Genomic DNA, 17,392 nt, shown 5'->3' on the forward strand with positions numbered 1-17,392 from the left:
AACTTTGTTATAGGTGTGACTAATTTTCATGAGGAGATCTGAATGAAAAAGGTTTCTCAATTTCAGATTTTTTTTTTCAAAATAAATAAATACTCAGATATTATTTTGGACTATAGAAATATAAGTGGGTATCTTTTTGTTTGCAAGAATAACAATGACGCGTCGAATGATAAGATAGTTTCCATTCGCAAATAGATTTTCGCGTCGTGGTGTTTTATCATTAGATAATTATTACCAGCAAAAGAATAATGCTAGTTTTCAAATTTCGTAATCAGGACTATTTTCCAAAACTGATTTGAATATTAGACCATCTATAAATTGATGAAAAATTATTTTTGAATATTATATTCTAAACATCATGTGTGATGTGTAGTTTACCTCTCAATTGATCCTCATTTTTACGGCGGATAGATGATTTTATTTTACAATTTTTTTAAAAATTGATTTTAGATTACAAGAGAAACTTTATTTTTTTTTTGTTTTTATATTTTTCTACAAGTATTCATGAAAAATTATTCAAGTAACATCTGATTATTTAATAAAATTATCTTTTTAGAAAAGCAAATAAGCATCCAGTAGTAAATCGAAAATAGGAACAATATGAGAATTAATTGTTTATTTATTGAAATGCGTTTCACAATCTTGTAGGAGTTGGTAAACTGGCATTGACTTCCAGTCAACAGCTTTCAAACTGGCCAGCTAACTTTTCTTACACCCCCTTTTGGGAATCATCATTTCCTTTTTAATTGCAATAAACCTAAATATGTTGACTAATCTTGTTCCTCACCCCTCAATTTAGGATTTCAAATTTATTAATAAGGATTATTAATTGCAAAATCAAACTCTCCCTCAATTTATCCTTAGCAGTGGTAACACTATCAACACAGTGATGAATTATTATATTATTGTTATCCTTACAGTGCAAAAAATCAATATCCCCACGTGCTCCCCGCCAGCCGCATGTTTATTGTTTCAGTTTCCATAACAAGTTTTAATCACGCTCTTACAGGAATTAAAAAGCTTTTATTAAAATACCAAATAAATGCTTCTAATAATTTTTTTAACCAGTATCTTGAACACACTAACTAGTAACATTATAGTTTAAATAATGGAACTAGACTTTTAGTCAAATTTATTTCCACTTCCAATATTTTTTTAATTGATAAATATATATTTTTACTTTAAAAATATTATATATATATATATATATATATATATATATATATATATATATATATATATATATATATATATATATTCTAGCTGACTTTTCTAAGTCTAATTTCTTTTTCGTAAAATGTATAAACTTTTTATAAACAACTTCTCTTCCAAAACAAAACAAATGGAACTCCTTAATACACTTTAGATGTTGTGTTGTTGTGGCATGCTGTTAACCACAACAAAAGGAGTGATGATGTTAGGTGTTGGTCAGCCAATGACGTGATAGGAGAGTACACGCTGTCTACAGTGACGCAGCAATTGCCCTTTTCCTCTCCTCTTCTAATCGCATCACTAAACACACGGCCACGATTGAACCTTTGGTTTTCCCTTAAACGACAAGGGTCGTCTTACATAAATAACTACGAGCAATCAAAACACACAAACATGGTACTGTCTCAAACTTAACAATTCTACTAAAATTCATCAAAACCACCCAAAAAAAGGACATCGTTATTAAATAAAACATCAGGATCATCATAACCGTCAAATGGTAAGGAACATTGTTCCGCAAAGTAGGCGATTAATCCTCTCTCTTTCTCAAAGTCGCCAGAGTAGACCGTAAATGAACTGACACTGTTGGACTTGCAACTAAGGCCAAACCAAAGCTCGTTTCGTGTAATTCATTCTCTCTTTCTCTCTCACCCAAACACTCTTTTCTCTCTCAGGTACTGAAGCCTTCGTTTTCTTCTTTTATTTTTCACTCTGTTATATATCTCTTATTCAATTTTTCAGCTCCAAGAATCAATTACGTTTTCTCTCTCTCCAGTGCGTTCTCTTCGTTTTCATCTGTTTTTCGAAAATTCGCTGTTAGAGGTTGATATTTGAGGTACGCACGTGTGCAATTTGTTGGTGTTTCATGGAATTCGAGTTCAATTTGTTTTGTTCTTGTGTTCGAGATCTGTTGCGAGTTTCTTCTTTTTGGGTGCTGTAGCATCTAGGGTTTTGTTGCTTGTAAATTTTTTAGTTTAGGTGATACCGACGACTTTTTGTGGTTTTGGAGTGTTTGTAGACCGGGTGATTTAGGCTATTGTTGGAGGAGAGAGTGCAAATGCAGAAACCATCTACCGACGCAATTAGTATGGGCAAAAGGAGCCTGGAGGGTGGAGAAGATGATCAGCCTGAACGAAAAAGGCCTGCTCTCGCAAGGTAAATTAATTGCTCATTGATTTCATTCGTGTGCTTCCTTGAATTCTTATGTAAACCACCTTATAAGTTTGGGGATGGGGTATTTTAATTCTGACTTGGTCATATTTTTGGGGGGCGGGGTGAGTGCTAGTACTAATTAAACATGTAAGGTGTTTTAGTACTGATTCCCAGTTGGAAGCAAGTGAAAGGAATCTCGATGTCACTCTAATCGTACAATATGCTTACTTCGGAAAATATTTTTCATGTTGGCTAATTATATCACAGCATTCCTAATTTTCTACCCCTAACTTAATTTTGCTACTCGAGTTTGATGATTGTGGATATCTTCTTAAAGTGCTGTTGTACTTGAACTTTTTGTCATCAGTTGTCGTTTTGGGATGGAATATTACTTGTTACCAGTGTTTGAGACAGCCCGGTTTCATCTTTTCATTATAGTGGCTCATGCGTAAATTTTCTTCTTGATGGTTTTGATTCCATTTTGAGTATGATTGTGTTATATATTTAAAAGATTCTTTCTGAAATTTCCAAATCGTCCTAGTGGTCAAAACAGTTATTTGAATGGCCAAGCAACTAAGGTTTAAACAGTTAGTTAATTTGTTTTTTTATGCTTTCTGTTTTTTCTACCCTTTTTCTTTTAGAAGGAATCCTTAATATTTTTTTGTGTATCTCAGAATTTTTCTTCACTAAAATTCTTTCTTCTTTATCCAATATTCTCTTGTAAAAGGTTTTGACCTGGAAAATAGTCAATATTGTGACTTCAGAGATTGTATACATTTGCTTATGCTCTATAAATGTATATTCAATTCTTCAAAAACTGTTGAAACTTGCTTCCTTGGCCGTGGAGATTCTTGGCTTGATATTATGAAGGGCATAAGTGGGAAGTATCTCTCTCTGCACAACCTACACTCATTCTCTATAGAAATTTCAAAATTGCCCCTCACTTTTTGCTTATCTTCCATTTCAATTGTTCGTTTTTTTGTTTGCTCAAATGCACACTCAAAGCTTTTTGGGCATATAGATGAGATGATCAAACGAGTATTCAGTAACTTCTCAATAACAAATGAAAAAAAAAAAAAAATATATATATATATATATATATGTGTGTGTGTGTGTGTGTGTGTGTGTGTGTGTGTGTGTGTGTGTGTGTGTGTGTGTGTGTGTGTGTGTGTGTGTGTGTGCACTTTTCTAATTTGTATAATTTTTGTTAGTTTCCTATAATTTGTTGTCATATACTATGCAGTGTAATTGTTGAAGCACTTAAGGTGGACAGTTTGCAGAAGCTTTGCTCATCTTTAGAGCCTATTCTACGGAGAGTTGTAAGACAGTTGGCTTCATACTACTTTCTCTCCCTATTTTTTGTTATATACTTTTCTTTTTGACATGTTTATTTTTTGGTTGGGGGCATAGGAGCTATACATTCTACGAAGTTATTTTTCCTTTTACTCCAACTAGAAGCCATTTTGTACACATTGCAGCTATTTTTTAAATTCGTGTCATTTGATATGCTTTTTTAGAGTGGAGTATTTTTACTTGGCTGTGGACATTCTTTTACCCATTAGTAATCTTATTCTTTAATGAAAGAATTAAAATGTATGCTATTCTTGCTTGCCTAAGAAGACCTATTGCTCGTCATAGTAGCTTACTACAGTGGTGTAGTAGCAGATCGGAGTGGCCTGAGCTGCTATGGCATTTAACTAATGGAGTAGTAGTTTTCAACAGCAGACTATCTCAACATTAGAAGAGAATAATTTGTCTTATTCAGTCTCATTACATACATCTGATATATATATATATATATATATATATATATATACACACACACATATACACACACACACACACACATATATACATACATTGATTGCATAATTTAGGAAACTAGCACAGCCTATTCTAGGAAACAAATCCCTGAGGTCATGGGAATGTGCGAGTAATAAAACCAAGATGCAGCCAATATACAAAATTAAAACCAATGGGAATAAAATCTGAAACTTTCTAAAATATCTTGACTGAATAAATTCTAAAACTTCCTAAAATATCTCAACAAGTCATTGTGGCAAAACTATTGCCTTTTTGGGTGCTAGCAGTGCTACTGTAATATAGGCTTCAATAATTCATTTTTACTGTTCAAACAACGCTGGGATTTAGGGTATAATCGTGATTTCTCCCCTATTTTCTGTTGTATTTTGTTTTCTTCAGAAACATAACACTTTGAAATCCCTCTTTTTTTGCCATTCCTCAAAAGGTCACCTCCGTTTTGATTTATGCTCCTTCCTTTAAAGATCAATAACTATGTTGTTTATAGAATGACAATGTATAGTATACCACAAACATTTTGATTTCAGTGTTCCATCTTTATTCTTCTTTTTTGTTTGGTATGCCATATTAGTTGATTGAAGAATTTGACAACTTTGTATTCATAGAAGAAATTATGCTGTTAAGATTTATTTTCTTATACCTATAAGTTTCTGCATTTGGTTCTTGATTCAGTAATGCTGATGTGAACAGGTGAGTGAAGAGGTGGAGCGTGCTTTGGCAAAGTTAGGTCCTGCAAGAATTGGTGGAAGGTATAAGAAATACTTTATAAATTTTGGAAATTAATTTGAACGTGTTGTAGTTTTCATTATATCCCTTGAATTATAACTATAATCAGATAAAGGGGAAATAATAATTATCATCTCATTGTTCACTTTTTAGTTTTGAGGCCTTCTTTTCTAGCAGATTTGGATTTCTCAATATAAATTGGGTGCTTTCTATGTAACCATTTTCTTGGTTTTTGGGTGAAAAATTTATGCTCTCTGGAAGTTATCTTGTGACAGATGACTGCATTCCATAATACTGGTGTTGGTGTGCCATAAGAAAGAACATGGCTGTGTATATGATTAAACTCATTTCAGAAGTATTTTCTCTTCTGGCTGATGTTTTAAAAATAAGGAAGTTTTGTTATTTAAAACTAAGTCTGGCTGTGTTCAATTAATTCCTTTTTTATAATGCCTTGGTCCTGCAGGATTAGATGTGACAATAGTCTACTATGATGGTAGTGATAGCTTCCATTATGTGATGCATACCAGTTTATTTTTGTTTACTGGTGCCTGTATGTATGTATGTATGTATGTATGTATAACTAAAACAAGCTCCGAGTTGTAGTAAGCCTTTTGAGTAATTAAGGTACTGACGTGAATGAACTATCGTGATTTAAAATTCAGAGGTAAAGCTTCATTCTTGGGCAGAAAATAGAAATATAGTTAACAGGCTAAATTAGGTTCTTGCATATAGGCATTAATTTGCAAACAGTATGTGCATTGAGATACTGCCCAAGTTTCTTAACATAAATAACCAATGACTTATATTGCCCCTTGAAGTAGGCAGCTACTTCAAATTGGAGAATGGTTACTGTTGTGTGATTTGGTGTTTCTAATCATTAAGTTGCATGATAGTAATTTCCTTTTGCCTGTTTTCCCTTTTTAGTGCTGTACTTTGTCCATCCTTTCCAATATACGTGTAACAACTTCAATGGCACCACAACATTTGTTATATTTAAATTTTGTACCTCAGTTCGATTAGTATTTCTTTTAACAGTCTAATATTTCCAGGTCTCCACCTAAAATGATTGAAGGCCCTGAAGGTAGAAACTTGCAGCTGCAATTTAAGTCCCGGCTGTCTCTTCCCCTCTTCACAGGAGGAAAAGTAGAAGGCGAGCGGGGGGCTCCAATACATGTTGTTCTGATTGATGCCAACAGTGGAAGCGTTGTAACATCTGGACCTGAATCCTCTGTTAAGCTTGATGTTGTTGTCCTTGAAGGTGATTTTAACAATGAAGATGATGAAGATTGGACCCAAGATCATTTTGAAAGCCATGTGGTAAAAGAACGTGAAGGAAAGAGACCTTTATTAACTGGAGACTTGCAAGTGACACTCAAGGAAGGAGTTGGAACATTAGGGGAACTGACCTTTACTGATAATTCAAGCTGGATACGGAGCCGCAAATTCCGGCTTGGCCTGAAGGTTGCCTCAGGCTTTTGTGAGTCCGTACGCATTCGTGAAGCTAAGACAGTGGCTTTCAATGTTAAAGATCATAGAGGAGAATGTAGGGTTATGCTTCTGCATCTTTTAGTTTTTCTCTAGCACCAGTGCTCTCCCTTCTCCTACTGCGTAACACCATCTTTTTTATTCAATATTTTGTCCTTTTTCTCAGTATATAAGAAGCACTACCCTCCTGCATTGAATGATGAAGTGTGGAGATTGGAGAAGATAGGCAAGGATGGATCATTTCACAAGAAGCTGAATAATGCAGGAATCGTCACAGTTGAAGACTTTCTTCGGCTCGTGGTTAAAGATCAACAGAAATTGCGGAATGTGAGTTTGGGTTTTGCGTCTTAATCTTTAAGTTGGGTCTTTTTGCGGTTTATTTTCTTATATCGCTCAAATGTAGATCCTTGGAAGTGGTATGTCAAACAAGATGTGGGAGGCTCTTTTAGAGCATGCAAAAACATGTGTTCTAAGTGGGAAGCTCCATGTTTATTATCCAGAAGATGCAAGAAATGTTGGTGTTATTTTTAACAACATCTATGAGCTGCGTGGCCTTATATCAGGAGAACAATTCTTTTCTGCGGATTCTCTCACAGATACCCAGAAGGTTAGTCTGCGTCATGTGTTTCTTCCATTTATATTAATAGCCAAAAAGTTATTACTTTAAGGTTTGATGAGATTTTTTAGTTATGTTATGTACGATAGTTGGTTGTCCTTCTTCAAAAGTTGAGCATATGATCAGACTTAGCATTAAAGATTTGCTAAGGCTCAGAGTTAGCAGTTTTCTTCAAAGTTTCTGTTGTGAGTAGTATAAGCTTATGCTATCTTTAAAATGCTTTTGCAAATCCAGATTTATGTAGATTCGTTGGTGAAGAAAGCATACGAAAATTGGGAACAGGTTGTGGATTATGATGGCAAATCACTTGTTAATGGCAGCCAAAATAACAGTTCTATTGCATCTGAAAATGAACTTCGTGTTGAGTCAATCGATTATGGTAGTGGTTTAGATCATCAGCTGCAACTGCCGGGACTTCCAGTGCCTGTACCTTCTGAACAACAAATGAATTCTGGGATGTCAGTTGGGGGTAAGCATTGCTGTTTCCTTAACTCTCGAATGATATCTTCTTTTTCTGTTCCTAACCCCTCTTCCTTTTTGTTTGAACTGGGGCTGTCATATTAAGTTACTTTTGTGTCTCATCATTTTGATTTCAACTTTCAGCGATAATAATTATTGAAATGAGATATTTTCTATAATACTGTTAATAAGAAAATCTTGAGGTTGAAACCGTGCAATGATAATCTTGGGATGCAAACTTATGCTTATTCAATCTCTTTTCAGGTTATAACGATAACATGGTAACACGATATCCAACCCAGTCATTGATTTCAAACTCCAGCTCCCGGAGTCAGTTCGATAGCTCATTATACATGTCTAATGACCAATTAATCACCAATACTCACCACACCCCAAACACTAGAAACGATCATGGGACAGTTGGGTTAGCTCTAGGACCTCCTCAATCATCGACGTCAGGGTTCCATGCTGGTAGCTCTTCTATTCAGCCATCTACTCTAAACCCTTTTGATGATTGGTCAAACAACAGGGACAAGGGGGTTGATGAATTCTTTTCAGAAGAAGAAATCCGCCTCAGAAGTCACGAAATGCTAGAGAATGAAGATATGCAGCACTTGCTTCGGCTCTTCAGCATGGGAGGCCATGGGTCCATGAATGCGGAGGATGGCTATTCATTCCCAACATTTATGCCATCTCCCAATATACCAAACTATGATGAGGACCGTTCTCGCCCAGGCAGAGCTGTTGTGGGATGGTTGAAGATCAAGGCAGCAATGAGGTGGGGGTTCTTTATCAGGAAGATAGCAGCTGAGAAGCGGGCACAGATAGAGGAGTTAGATGAATAGGTTGTTTGGACAATGGTTGCAGGCTTAACAGTTAGCCTTAAGATCATACTGATATTCTGCAGATTTAGTAGTCTTTATCAGTGCCAACCAAGTTGTGCAGTCCATGGTGTTCATATTTAATTTATGCACCTCTGTATCTGATTTGACCGCACGTCTGTCCCGGTATCTTGTACAGTTTGTTGATGCTTAGGAAAAACCGTGATTGTCATTTGTTTTTCACTTTTATGTTTATGCTCTTGACTTTCTATTGGCTTTGGGTTTTTAGGGATGATGTATTTACGCAACACCTCATATTTGAGACGATAACTAAGACTGATCATTGTATATTTTTGAGCAACTTGATTTCTGATTGTATTATCACAAGTTATTATCTTATTGTGCTGTTGCATTGGGTACTCCTTTTATTTTAATTCTTACAGTACATCCACTGGGATGTATTACCTTAGTTATGCATGTTTATCGTTTCATCTAACCATATCCGTATCCAGTCTTTGATTCGTTGCACCGGTAGCAGAACTGGTTATCCCAGCCAAAAGGTTTTGGGTAGTACGTAGATCCAATATAAATAGAGGCCTGTACATTAATTTGGCAATGGAAACTATTTCTATCATGAAAAAGTATATTTTAATTTAACAACTTAACAGTTGAAACCAATTTAATTATATATACTTAGTCACTCTGGTGATGGTTTATAATTTCATTAAAGTTAATTTTGCTTACTTTATAAACAAAATTTTCATTAATATTTCATTTCAATAAAAATTTATATTTGGGATTAATTCAGTCAAACATTCTAATTATATTAACTATTCAGAACTAAATTTATCATTGTTCTTACTATATAACCTATCGGGAGTGCAATTTGATGGCTTTTGTAAGTCGATTAAATTCAACATGTATTTCTAAAATTACGTAGAAGTACAAAAGATTATTTATATTCGTATTAACCTTTTTATTGAATGAAAACAATTTTTAGCTACCATGATACGAACTCTAAAAGGTGCAAGAAAAAAGTATCATAGAAAAGAACGTATTTTATTATAAAAATGGCTGCTAACACTGTGCTGACCATCAGGGGAACGAACGAATGAAAGAATTTAAGTATAATAGCTACATAAATACACAAATATCCTAGAAGAACATAAGATAAAAGTAGTGCATCGCTTTGTGTTTCTCTCAAGAGATGTTGCATTCGGGAGGAAAACCCTGTGGGAAACGCTTCGCATCTGTGCAATAGTTGTATATCATGTAGTTCCTCTGCACCCATTTCAACCTCTGTTGACCTGCAGAGTCCAGCTCCTGTGAAAGCCACGATGAACCACCGGTGGATTCAGAAGCACTCGAACCACAAGACGATGCTCCAGAAGACCAAATGCAAGCTTGAGCATTGAAGTTTCTGTAGGAAGCTGTGAATGGAGCTTGTGTCCAATCCGTCTTCACAAGTCCACCTCTTGTTGCCCAGTCATCAGCATTCCACAAACTGGAATATATCCTCATGGGCTGATTCTTCGGGAAGGGTACCCCAATGGCCTCTGAGTTCTTGAACTCTCTAATGGGAGTGCCATCAACGGAGAATCTGAATAATGAGCATAAGAAATCATGTTAAGGATAGGATAGAGAAAAAAGGAAACAAAGTGGTGGTGAATGAATGAGTGAACAAGATGAAAACTTACATAATCCGCTGGGGGTTCCACGTGATAGAGTAAGTATGGAAATCGGCGGTTGGATCAAACCATAGATAGAATTGTTGTTCCCTGTTCCCTTTGCCTTGGCTGAAAACGTTTGTGTGAAGAATGTATGGGTCACCGCTTAGATTCCCCAGAAATTCATAGTCTATCTCATCCCAAGTTGATCCTTTTGAAGATAACTGCAAACAGAAAGGCAAACTTATATCATTAACTCTGAGTTGTTATTTCTATTATTGCTGCATGATACAACAAAGTAAAATGAAGAACTTACATAATAGGCGGTGACAGTGCCAGCAGAGTTTCCAGGGACAAGCTTGAGCTGCATGTCAATCTTCCCAAAGAGATATTCATTCTTTGATTGGAATCCCGACCCAGATGCTTGATCCAGTGTCAGAGTGAGCAACTCTCCATTGTTCAGTATCTTGGCGCGGCCATCTCCCCAAGTGAGATCAAAGTCTTTGTTGAAGTCACCAGCAAAGGCAACCATCACTAGGAGGGGGAATAGAAGCATGTAAGAAGAAGTTAAAGCCATCTCCAGAAAGCAGTGGCAGTGTCTAGTGAGTGAAAGTTCTTCAGCAATTGGTAGTGATTGAATGGATAAGTATGTGTATGAAAAATGGTTGATGATGGTATTTATAACTGTGTTGGTTGGTGAGGTGAGGACAATTGTGAGGCAGTGCATGCGAAATTGCCATTAGTAAAGCAAAGCTGGACACAGTTGGCTAGCTTTTGTGAATAAAAAAGTTTACAGATGGTGCTCGCTATTATCCAGAAACAAAGATTAGATATGGTTGGAAGAGACGCGGTTGGTCCCTCTCCATTATGTTTGGGACATGGTTAAGTTTTAGTAGTTGAGAAATCGAGAGAGAGAGAATAGGTTAAGGTAACTCTGACACATTGCATTTGATTTGACAGAGTTAGCTGCACAAACCGTATCTCATTTTGTTTCCTCTGAAGAGAGACACCGCCAAGTGACAGCCAAGGCAAACGCTTTTACAGCTAAACTTATAATAACAACAGTGTCCTAAACTTTAAGGACCCTATACTCCTCCACCGCCATCTGATATATACAAACAAAAGAGTACATAAAAAAATGAAGAATGAGTGGCTGAGTATGGTTCCTTGAAGATGTGCGTGTGTTGGGTTAAGGGTCAGAAACGTGTTGAGTTATGGCATTAAGTGAAGTGTTTGACCCTATCTTATCAGTAACATCTTATCATTTTACACTTACTTTGTCAACTCTCGAAAAAAGCAACGTAAACCCGCGTGATCCCCTGCCTCAGTCCTACCCTCTACCGCCACCAATATTACCTTCTCATCTTATTATTAAATTAATCAAATACGACACAAGTTGCTTTCATAACAACCTTTTCACAGCTTTCTTCTTACCATAATACAACTATCTATCCACATGTCCTTTTCCTCTCCCACTTGCTCCAAATCTTACTTTCACTCACTATATATACCTTCTTCTCTCTTCCATCGTCTCATCACACCGCAAACATCAACACTTCATTTCATTAATTCCCACTAAACATTGCAAACTCACCTTGTTCATTTCTCAAATGGCTTGTACCAATTCTCCTTGCCTACCACTTCTTCTTCTTCTCGTAAGTGCTTACTTTGTTCTCTGTGCTGCTGCCAACTTCAACCAAGATTTTCAAATTACGTGGGGTGATGGTCGAGCCAAAATTCTCAATAACGCCAATCTTCTCACTCTGTCCCTTGACAGAGCCTCTGGCTCTGGCTTCCAGTCCAAGAACGAATACCTGTTTGGAAAGATCGACATGCAGCTCAAGCTGGTTCCTGGAAACTCTGCTGGCACTGTCACTGCTTATTATGTAAGTTCGATTTCTTAAATCGTGGAGACTGCATTTGCATCATTTGTTCTTACCGAACAATGACAGAGACTTATAATATTGTTTTTTTTTTTGCTCTTTTCAGTTGTCTTCAAAGGGGACAACATGGGATGAGATTGACTTCGAGTTCCTTGGCAATCTGAGTGGTGATCCTTACATAGTTCATACTAATGTGTACACACAAGGCAAGGGTAACAGAGAGCAACAATTCTATCTCTGGTTTGACCCAACTGCAGATTTCCACACATATTCGATTCTCTGGAATCCCCAACGCATTGTGTAAGCACTCAGCACCCAATCCAATCTTCTACAAGCCGATCAAAAAGAAAAGCACAATCTTCTTCACATATAAAATTGCAAGCTACTACAATTCGATGCACACCATTTGTTCAGTCAATAATTTCTGTTTGCTATAATTGTGTGTTGCAGATTTTCTGTGGATGGAACCCCCATCAGAGAGTACAAGAATTTGGAATCAATTGGGGTTCCTTTTCCGAAGAGCCAACCCATGAGGATATACTCGAGCCTTTGGAACGCTGATGATTGGGCCACAAGGGGTGGACTCATAAAAACTGATTGGTCGAAAGCTCCTTTCACTGCTTCCTACAGGAACTTCAATGCCAATGCTTGTGTTTGGAATTCAGGAAAGTCCTCATGCAAATCAAATTCTCCTTCTTCTGCTGCTCCTGCCACTAATGCATGGCTATCACAAGAGCTGGATTCAACTGCCCAAAAGAGGATGAACTGGGTGCAGAAGAATTACATGATTTACAATTACTGCACGGATAGGAAGAGATTTCCTCAAGCCCTTCCACTTGAATGCACACACTCCTAGAACTGGACTTCGATCTTCCAATACCCACAACAAGTCCTACAAAAAACCATTCTTTTATTTTTTCTTCTTCTTAATATCTCTCTGTTTCTTCGCCGTTTGTGCTCTTTTATGATGTAAAAATACCTACAATAAAATAACGGTTCTCTTATTTGGATGTAACATTTACATTACTTTTGCCCTCATATATGTATATATACAGTGAGCGTGAACTCTCTTCATTTCTGTATCATTAGTTTATAGTTTTTAAAGGAGTTGCTTGTACCGTAAAAAGGAGTTACATAATAAGTTAAGTTCACGTTTTGATTAGATGATAAATTTGGAGTTTAAATTAAAGTATTCTCAAGTGAAATGATTTTACATATATAATTTATGATTTTACTTCTTTTCACACTGTTATGAATGTACACAAATTTTGCGAAGAGTTGGTATTCAACTTTTAATTGCTTCTACATAAATAGGATAGATCATGAATTTGAGTAACACTATACAATTTCACAAAATACTATGATTCTTCCATTCTAAATAAATTTACCTTGTGTTTGGATGGAGCATTTCAACAATGTTCAGAATTGAAATGCTTTGCATTTGAATTGCTTGCAATTAAATTTCCTTCATTTTCTAAATAACTTGTTTGGATAAAGAAATTAAAATACCTTACATTTCAATTTCTTGTTTGGAAAAAACAATTGAATTTGGGAACGGGTTCGACGACTCAGATGGACTGAGCTAACCCACCCGACTACCCAACCAAATTGGTCTGACCCGACGACGCAGACGGGTCAGGCCGACCGGAAAACCTAGACAGGCTGGGTCGACTCGATGATCCAGACAAGCTTGACGGCCTATACCTGCCGGTCATGTCTGTCAAGTTCATCAACCTGGCCCTGACACGACCTAGCCTAACTCGGCCCGTCTGGGTCATTGGCCCGGCTTGGCCCCACTAGGTCATCAAATCGACTAAACCCATCTGGGTTGTCGGGTCTGTTTGTGTCATCGGACTCAACCCAACCTGGTTTGTCTGGGTCGTTAGGCTAGCTCGACACATCTTAGTCGTCAGGCTCGCCCGGACGGTGTGGGTTGTCAAGCTTGACCAACCTGTTTGAGTTGTCAAGCTCGCCCAACCCGTATGTGACATCAGGTTACCCGATCCGTCTAGGTCATTGGGCTCGCCCGACCCATCTGGGTTGTTGGGCCTGCTTGACCCGTTTGTGTCATCAAGTTGGTATGACCCGTCTGGATCGTATGGCCAGCCTAGCTTGTCATGGTTGTGAGGTTGAGTGAAAAGAATTTCAAATTCCACCTTTTTTTAGGGTATTTGAATTTCTTCTAATTTAGCTAATTGAAATACTTCAAAAAAATGCATGCATTTTAAATGCTTTTTAATTTCTCTATCCAAACAAAGCATTTCATTACAAAGAATTTCAAATTCTTCAAATAAATGAATCACCCTCTTGAATTGCTTCATCCAAACACACCCTTAGTGTTATGAACAATTGACTCGAGTCATAAACATATGAGAGGGATAATATCATTTCCAATTTTAAAATCTTTAAGATAATGAGTTCTTAAACTTTTTTACTTATTATTTACCTCACTTATTTCCATTTAATGAGACAAACTCCTCACTCCATACTTAAATTTCTATTAGTTAAACATTTTATCTCATCATATTTAATGGTTGATCAAATATTTTGACTTAAAATGTTATCCTGATTACATGAATTATGTCACTCTATCTTTCTGAAAAAACTTTTTTTTTCAAATATATAGGTATTTAAACAAATTTAAGAACTAGGTATTTGATTATTGACTCATTCGCTTTTAACCTATTTCTTTGTGTTACAAATCCAATTGATCCTTAGTGTTCTTATAAATTATCTCCACCAAATTTGTCACAACATAGTCAACAATGCCATGCTCCTCCTAAATCAATTTTTTTTTTCAATATTTCCACTAAATATATGTGATAAGGGTATAGACGAAAAGGCTATCATTTAAGAGTGAAAAGAAGAAGTCGCAACAGGAACCAGTGCTCCAGTAAAACAATATTATTAAAAGAATATAACAACTATAAGGGAAGAATAAATAAAAAAACATAACTTAAAGAAATTGAAGATGATACTTGAAATAATTATTATTTTACTTTTATAAATTATTGTTTATACCTGAAACATGCTACTAAGCATATAAACTTGTTGATTACTATATTTTTGGAACGAAATGAGTGACAAAATCCTTGTGCATAATTATTTTGATTGCATTGTGTACAAAATATGTTTTATTTTAGTTATCCAACTATGACCAAATCTTTGTCTATGAACCAACAATATTATAAATCCTAAAAATACTAAAGAAAGAAAGTTCTTAAACTTAAATGGTTATAAAACATCATTCATACGTGAACATAGAACTTTTGAAAACAAAACTTTATTTTCATACATCAACTGAAATAGGAAATAGACTATTATATTTGTTCCGATGAAAAAAATGATTATCGGTTGTACCTTTTTGACAATAAAAACAATTAAAAAATAAAAAGTTCATCAAACAAATGTACATAACGCGTCTCTTCATGGTAATTTGATTAAGGAGATGTACATGAAATTTCCTTCAAATTTTGAAAATAGTGATCCAAATTTAGTTTGTAGGTTAAAAATATTGTTGAAGTGCTATGTTGTGCGGTCTTATTTAGATTACTTACTTTTTATATTGTAGAGGGGCATTTTTATGTTCTAACTACGTGGATGACTTAACTATTAGAGGGAATAATATTTCATCTATGAGAATTTTTAAAACTTACTTAGGTGTATGCTTTCATATGATTGGGAGTGCTATCTTACGAGGAGATTTATCTTTATGTGTGAAAATATGAGTTGGAAATCATTGAAGACACATTAATTTAAGTGTCAAGTCTCCAAAATTTTCAATGGAACATTATAAACTAGCATGGACTACTTGTACACTTTTTGAAGATCTAAAATCCTATGGATAGAAGATTGATGAGACAATTAGTCTATTTGTCTATGACTAGACTTGATATTGTTTCTTATGTTCACGTTATCTCAGTTACAACCTTAAAGGTTATTAAATATTTGAAGAAACATTTGAGGCAAGTATTCTATATTCTACTTTTGCGTGATAGTAAACTAAAATTATAGGATGATGTGATTTGGATTAGAAGGGTTGTCTAGTTACGACGTTCTTTAACCCGTTGAGTGGTACTTCTTGATTGTTCTCGCTTCTGGTTAATTTGTCGCCCGTTTTCAAGTCAGTTGACAATTATCACGTAGAAGAGATCCATAAAAGAGTTCACAAAAGAATATTAACTAGGACAAACGTGTTACTGCAGAATTTGCAGAGTGTAAAGGATTGGAGAAAAGTATTATTGATGCTTCTTTCCTATAAGTTCTTCGTGTAACAGAATTGTCAAGAATCAAAGAATCAACGTTCATACAAGTGAAAATGAATTCAATAGGCTTAGGAAGAATGAAGAACTGTGCAGTGGTATTTGTTTGCAGCAGGATTATGATTGTTGGCACTCTGGGGGAAGGCCTTGAGGAAATCTGTTGGTGTCAGTGCAATAATTGTAAATCATGTAATTCTTCTGAACCCAACTCAGTCTATCTTGGTTTGATGAATCCAACTCTTGGGAATACCAGGCATTGGAGGAGCCAGAGTTGGAAGTGCAAGAAGAAGATGATGATGATGATGATCCCGAAGGGACACAGGCATCTGCCTTGAAATTCCTGTAAGAAGCTGTGAAAGGAGCTTGGCTCCAATCAGTCTTCACAAGACCACCTCTTGTTGCCCAGTCATCGGCATTCCAGAGGCTAGAGTATATCCTCATTGGTTGATTCTTAGGGAATGCAACTCCTTTTGATTCCATGTTCTTGAATTCTCTTATAGGAGTCCCATCTACTGAGAAGCTGAAACATGTGTAAACCACCATACATTCAGTAACATATATAATGAGAAACTGAAATATAACATTGTCTGAGAAATGCTTACATTATGCGCTGAGGATTCCAGAGAATGGAATAGGTATGGAAATCAGCTGTTGGGTCAAACCAGAGATAGAACTGTTGCTCCCTGTTGCCTTTTCCCTGACTGAACACATTGGTGTGAAGGATGTACGGCTCACCACTCACATTCCCCAAGAATTCAAAGTCGATCTCGTCCCAGTTTGACCCTTTTGATGATAACTGTATTGCATCACACAAAACCAAGTTAGAATAAAAAAGTTCCAAAGTTTAAGAGGACTAGCATTGAGGAAGGAATGCATAAGCACAAAGCTTCAACATTTGGTTGTTTGTACTTACATAATATGCAGTAACAGTTCCTGCAGAGTTTCCAGGTACAAGCTGGAGTTGCATATCAATCTTGCCAAAGAGATATTCGTTTTTGGACTGAAAGCCTGAGCCAGAGGCTTTGTCAAGAGAAAGAGTGAGAAGGTCGCCGTTGTTCAGTATCTTGGCTCGGCCATCTCCCCATGTTATGTCAAAATCCTGATAGAAGTTGGAAGCAGAAGCTGCAGTGGAATAGGACAATAGCAATGCACAAAGAATGATTATTGTTGAAGACGACATGGCTGATCTGAGTATGAGAATGAGGGAAGAATGAAGGGATGTCTGTGGCAGAGAAGAGAAGTGGGATTGGTATTTATAACTTGAAAGATGTGGAAGCAACAGAGGAAG

General features: G+C 36.1%; 4 protein-coding genes across 9 annotated transcripts; 2 read left to right on the forward strand and 2 right to left on the reverse strand.

Annotated features, from left to right (window-relative positions):
- The first annotated feature begins 1,613 nt into the window (after positions 1-1,613).
- Positions 1,614-8,691, forward strand: LOC114177356 (Calmodulin-binding protein). Of its 6 annotated transcripts, none has more exons than XM_028062662.2 (10): positions 1,614-1,886; positions 1,988-2,047; positions 2,222-2,367; positions 3,608-3,683; positions 4,876-4,934; positions 5,961-6,454; positions 6,563-6,723; positions 6,800-7,003; positions 7,247-7,481; positions 7,736-8,691. In XM_028062662.2, exons 3-10 carry the CDS (start codon positions 2,270-2,272, stop codon positions 8,314-8,316), a joined length of 1,908 nt encoding a protein of 635 aa, XP_027918463.1. In that variant the 5' UTR covers positions 1,614-1,886; positions 1,988-2,047; positions 2,222-2,269; the 3' UTR covers positions 8,317-8,691. The 6 variants fall into 6 exon arrangements, with proteins under 6 accessions (XP_027918463.1, XP_027918465.1, XP_027918464.1 ...); XM_028062664.2 differs by having other exon boundaries at positions 2,231-2,367; XM_028062663.2 differs by having other exon boundaries at positions 1,758-1,886; positions 1,954-2,047.
- Positions 8,692-9,330: 639 nt separating this feature from the next.
- On the reverse strand, positions 9,331-10,691 carry LOC114178587 (xyloglucan endotransglucosylase/hydrolase protein 22-like). The gene is made up of 3 exons (XM_028064587.2): positions 10,276-10,691; positions 9,990-10,183; positions 9,331-9,892 (listed from the first exon to the last, which is right to left on the reverse strand). Exons 1-3 carry the CDS (start codon positions 10,684-10,686, stop codon positions 9,493-9,495), a joined length of 1,005 nt encoding a protein of 334 aa, XP_027920388.1. The 5' UTR covers positions 10,687-10,691; the 3' UTR covers positions 9,331-9,492.
- Positions 10,692-11,477: 786 nt separating this feature from the next.
- Positions 11,478-12,846, forward strand: LOC114178588 (xyloglucan endotransglucosylase/hydrolase protein 22-like). The gene is made up of 3 exons (XM_028064588.2): positions 11,478-11,845; positions 11,949-12,142; positions 12,293-12,846. Exons 1-3 carry the CDS (start codon positions 11,570-11,572, stop codon positions 12,696-12,698), a joined length of 876 nt encoding a protein of 291 aa, XP_027920389.1. The 5' UTR covers positions 11,478-11,569; the 3' UTR covers positions 12,699-12,846.
- A 3,192-nt stretch (positions 12,847-16,038) lies between these two features.
- Positions 16,039-17,342, reverse strand: LOC114178589 (putative xyloglucan endotransglucosylase/hydrolase protein 23). The gene is made up of 3 exons (XM_028064589.2): positions 17,018-17,342; positions 16,707-16,900; positions 16,039-16,624 (listed from the first exon to the last, which is right to left on the reverse strand). The coding sequence occupies exons 1-3, from the start codon at positions 17,282-17,284 to the stop codon at positions 16,222-16,224; spliced, it is 864 nt and encodes a 287-aa protein (XP_027920390.1). The 5' UTR covers positions 17,285-17,342; the 3' UTR covers positions 16,039-16,221.
- Between the last annotated feature and the right edge of the window lie 50 nt (positions 17,343-17,392).

The sequence above is a fragment of the Vigna unguiculata genome, chromosome 3 (genome assembly GCF_037176805.1).
Source record: "Vigna unguiculata cultivar grain cowpea cultivar isolate G323 ecotype 2 chromosome 3, ASM3717680v1, whole genome shotgun sequence".
In the NCBI taxonomy this organism is placed as follows: Eukaryota; Viridiplantae; Streptophyta; class Magnoliopsida; order Fabales; family Fabaceae; genus Vigna; species Vigna unguiculata.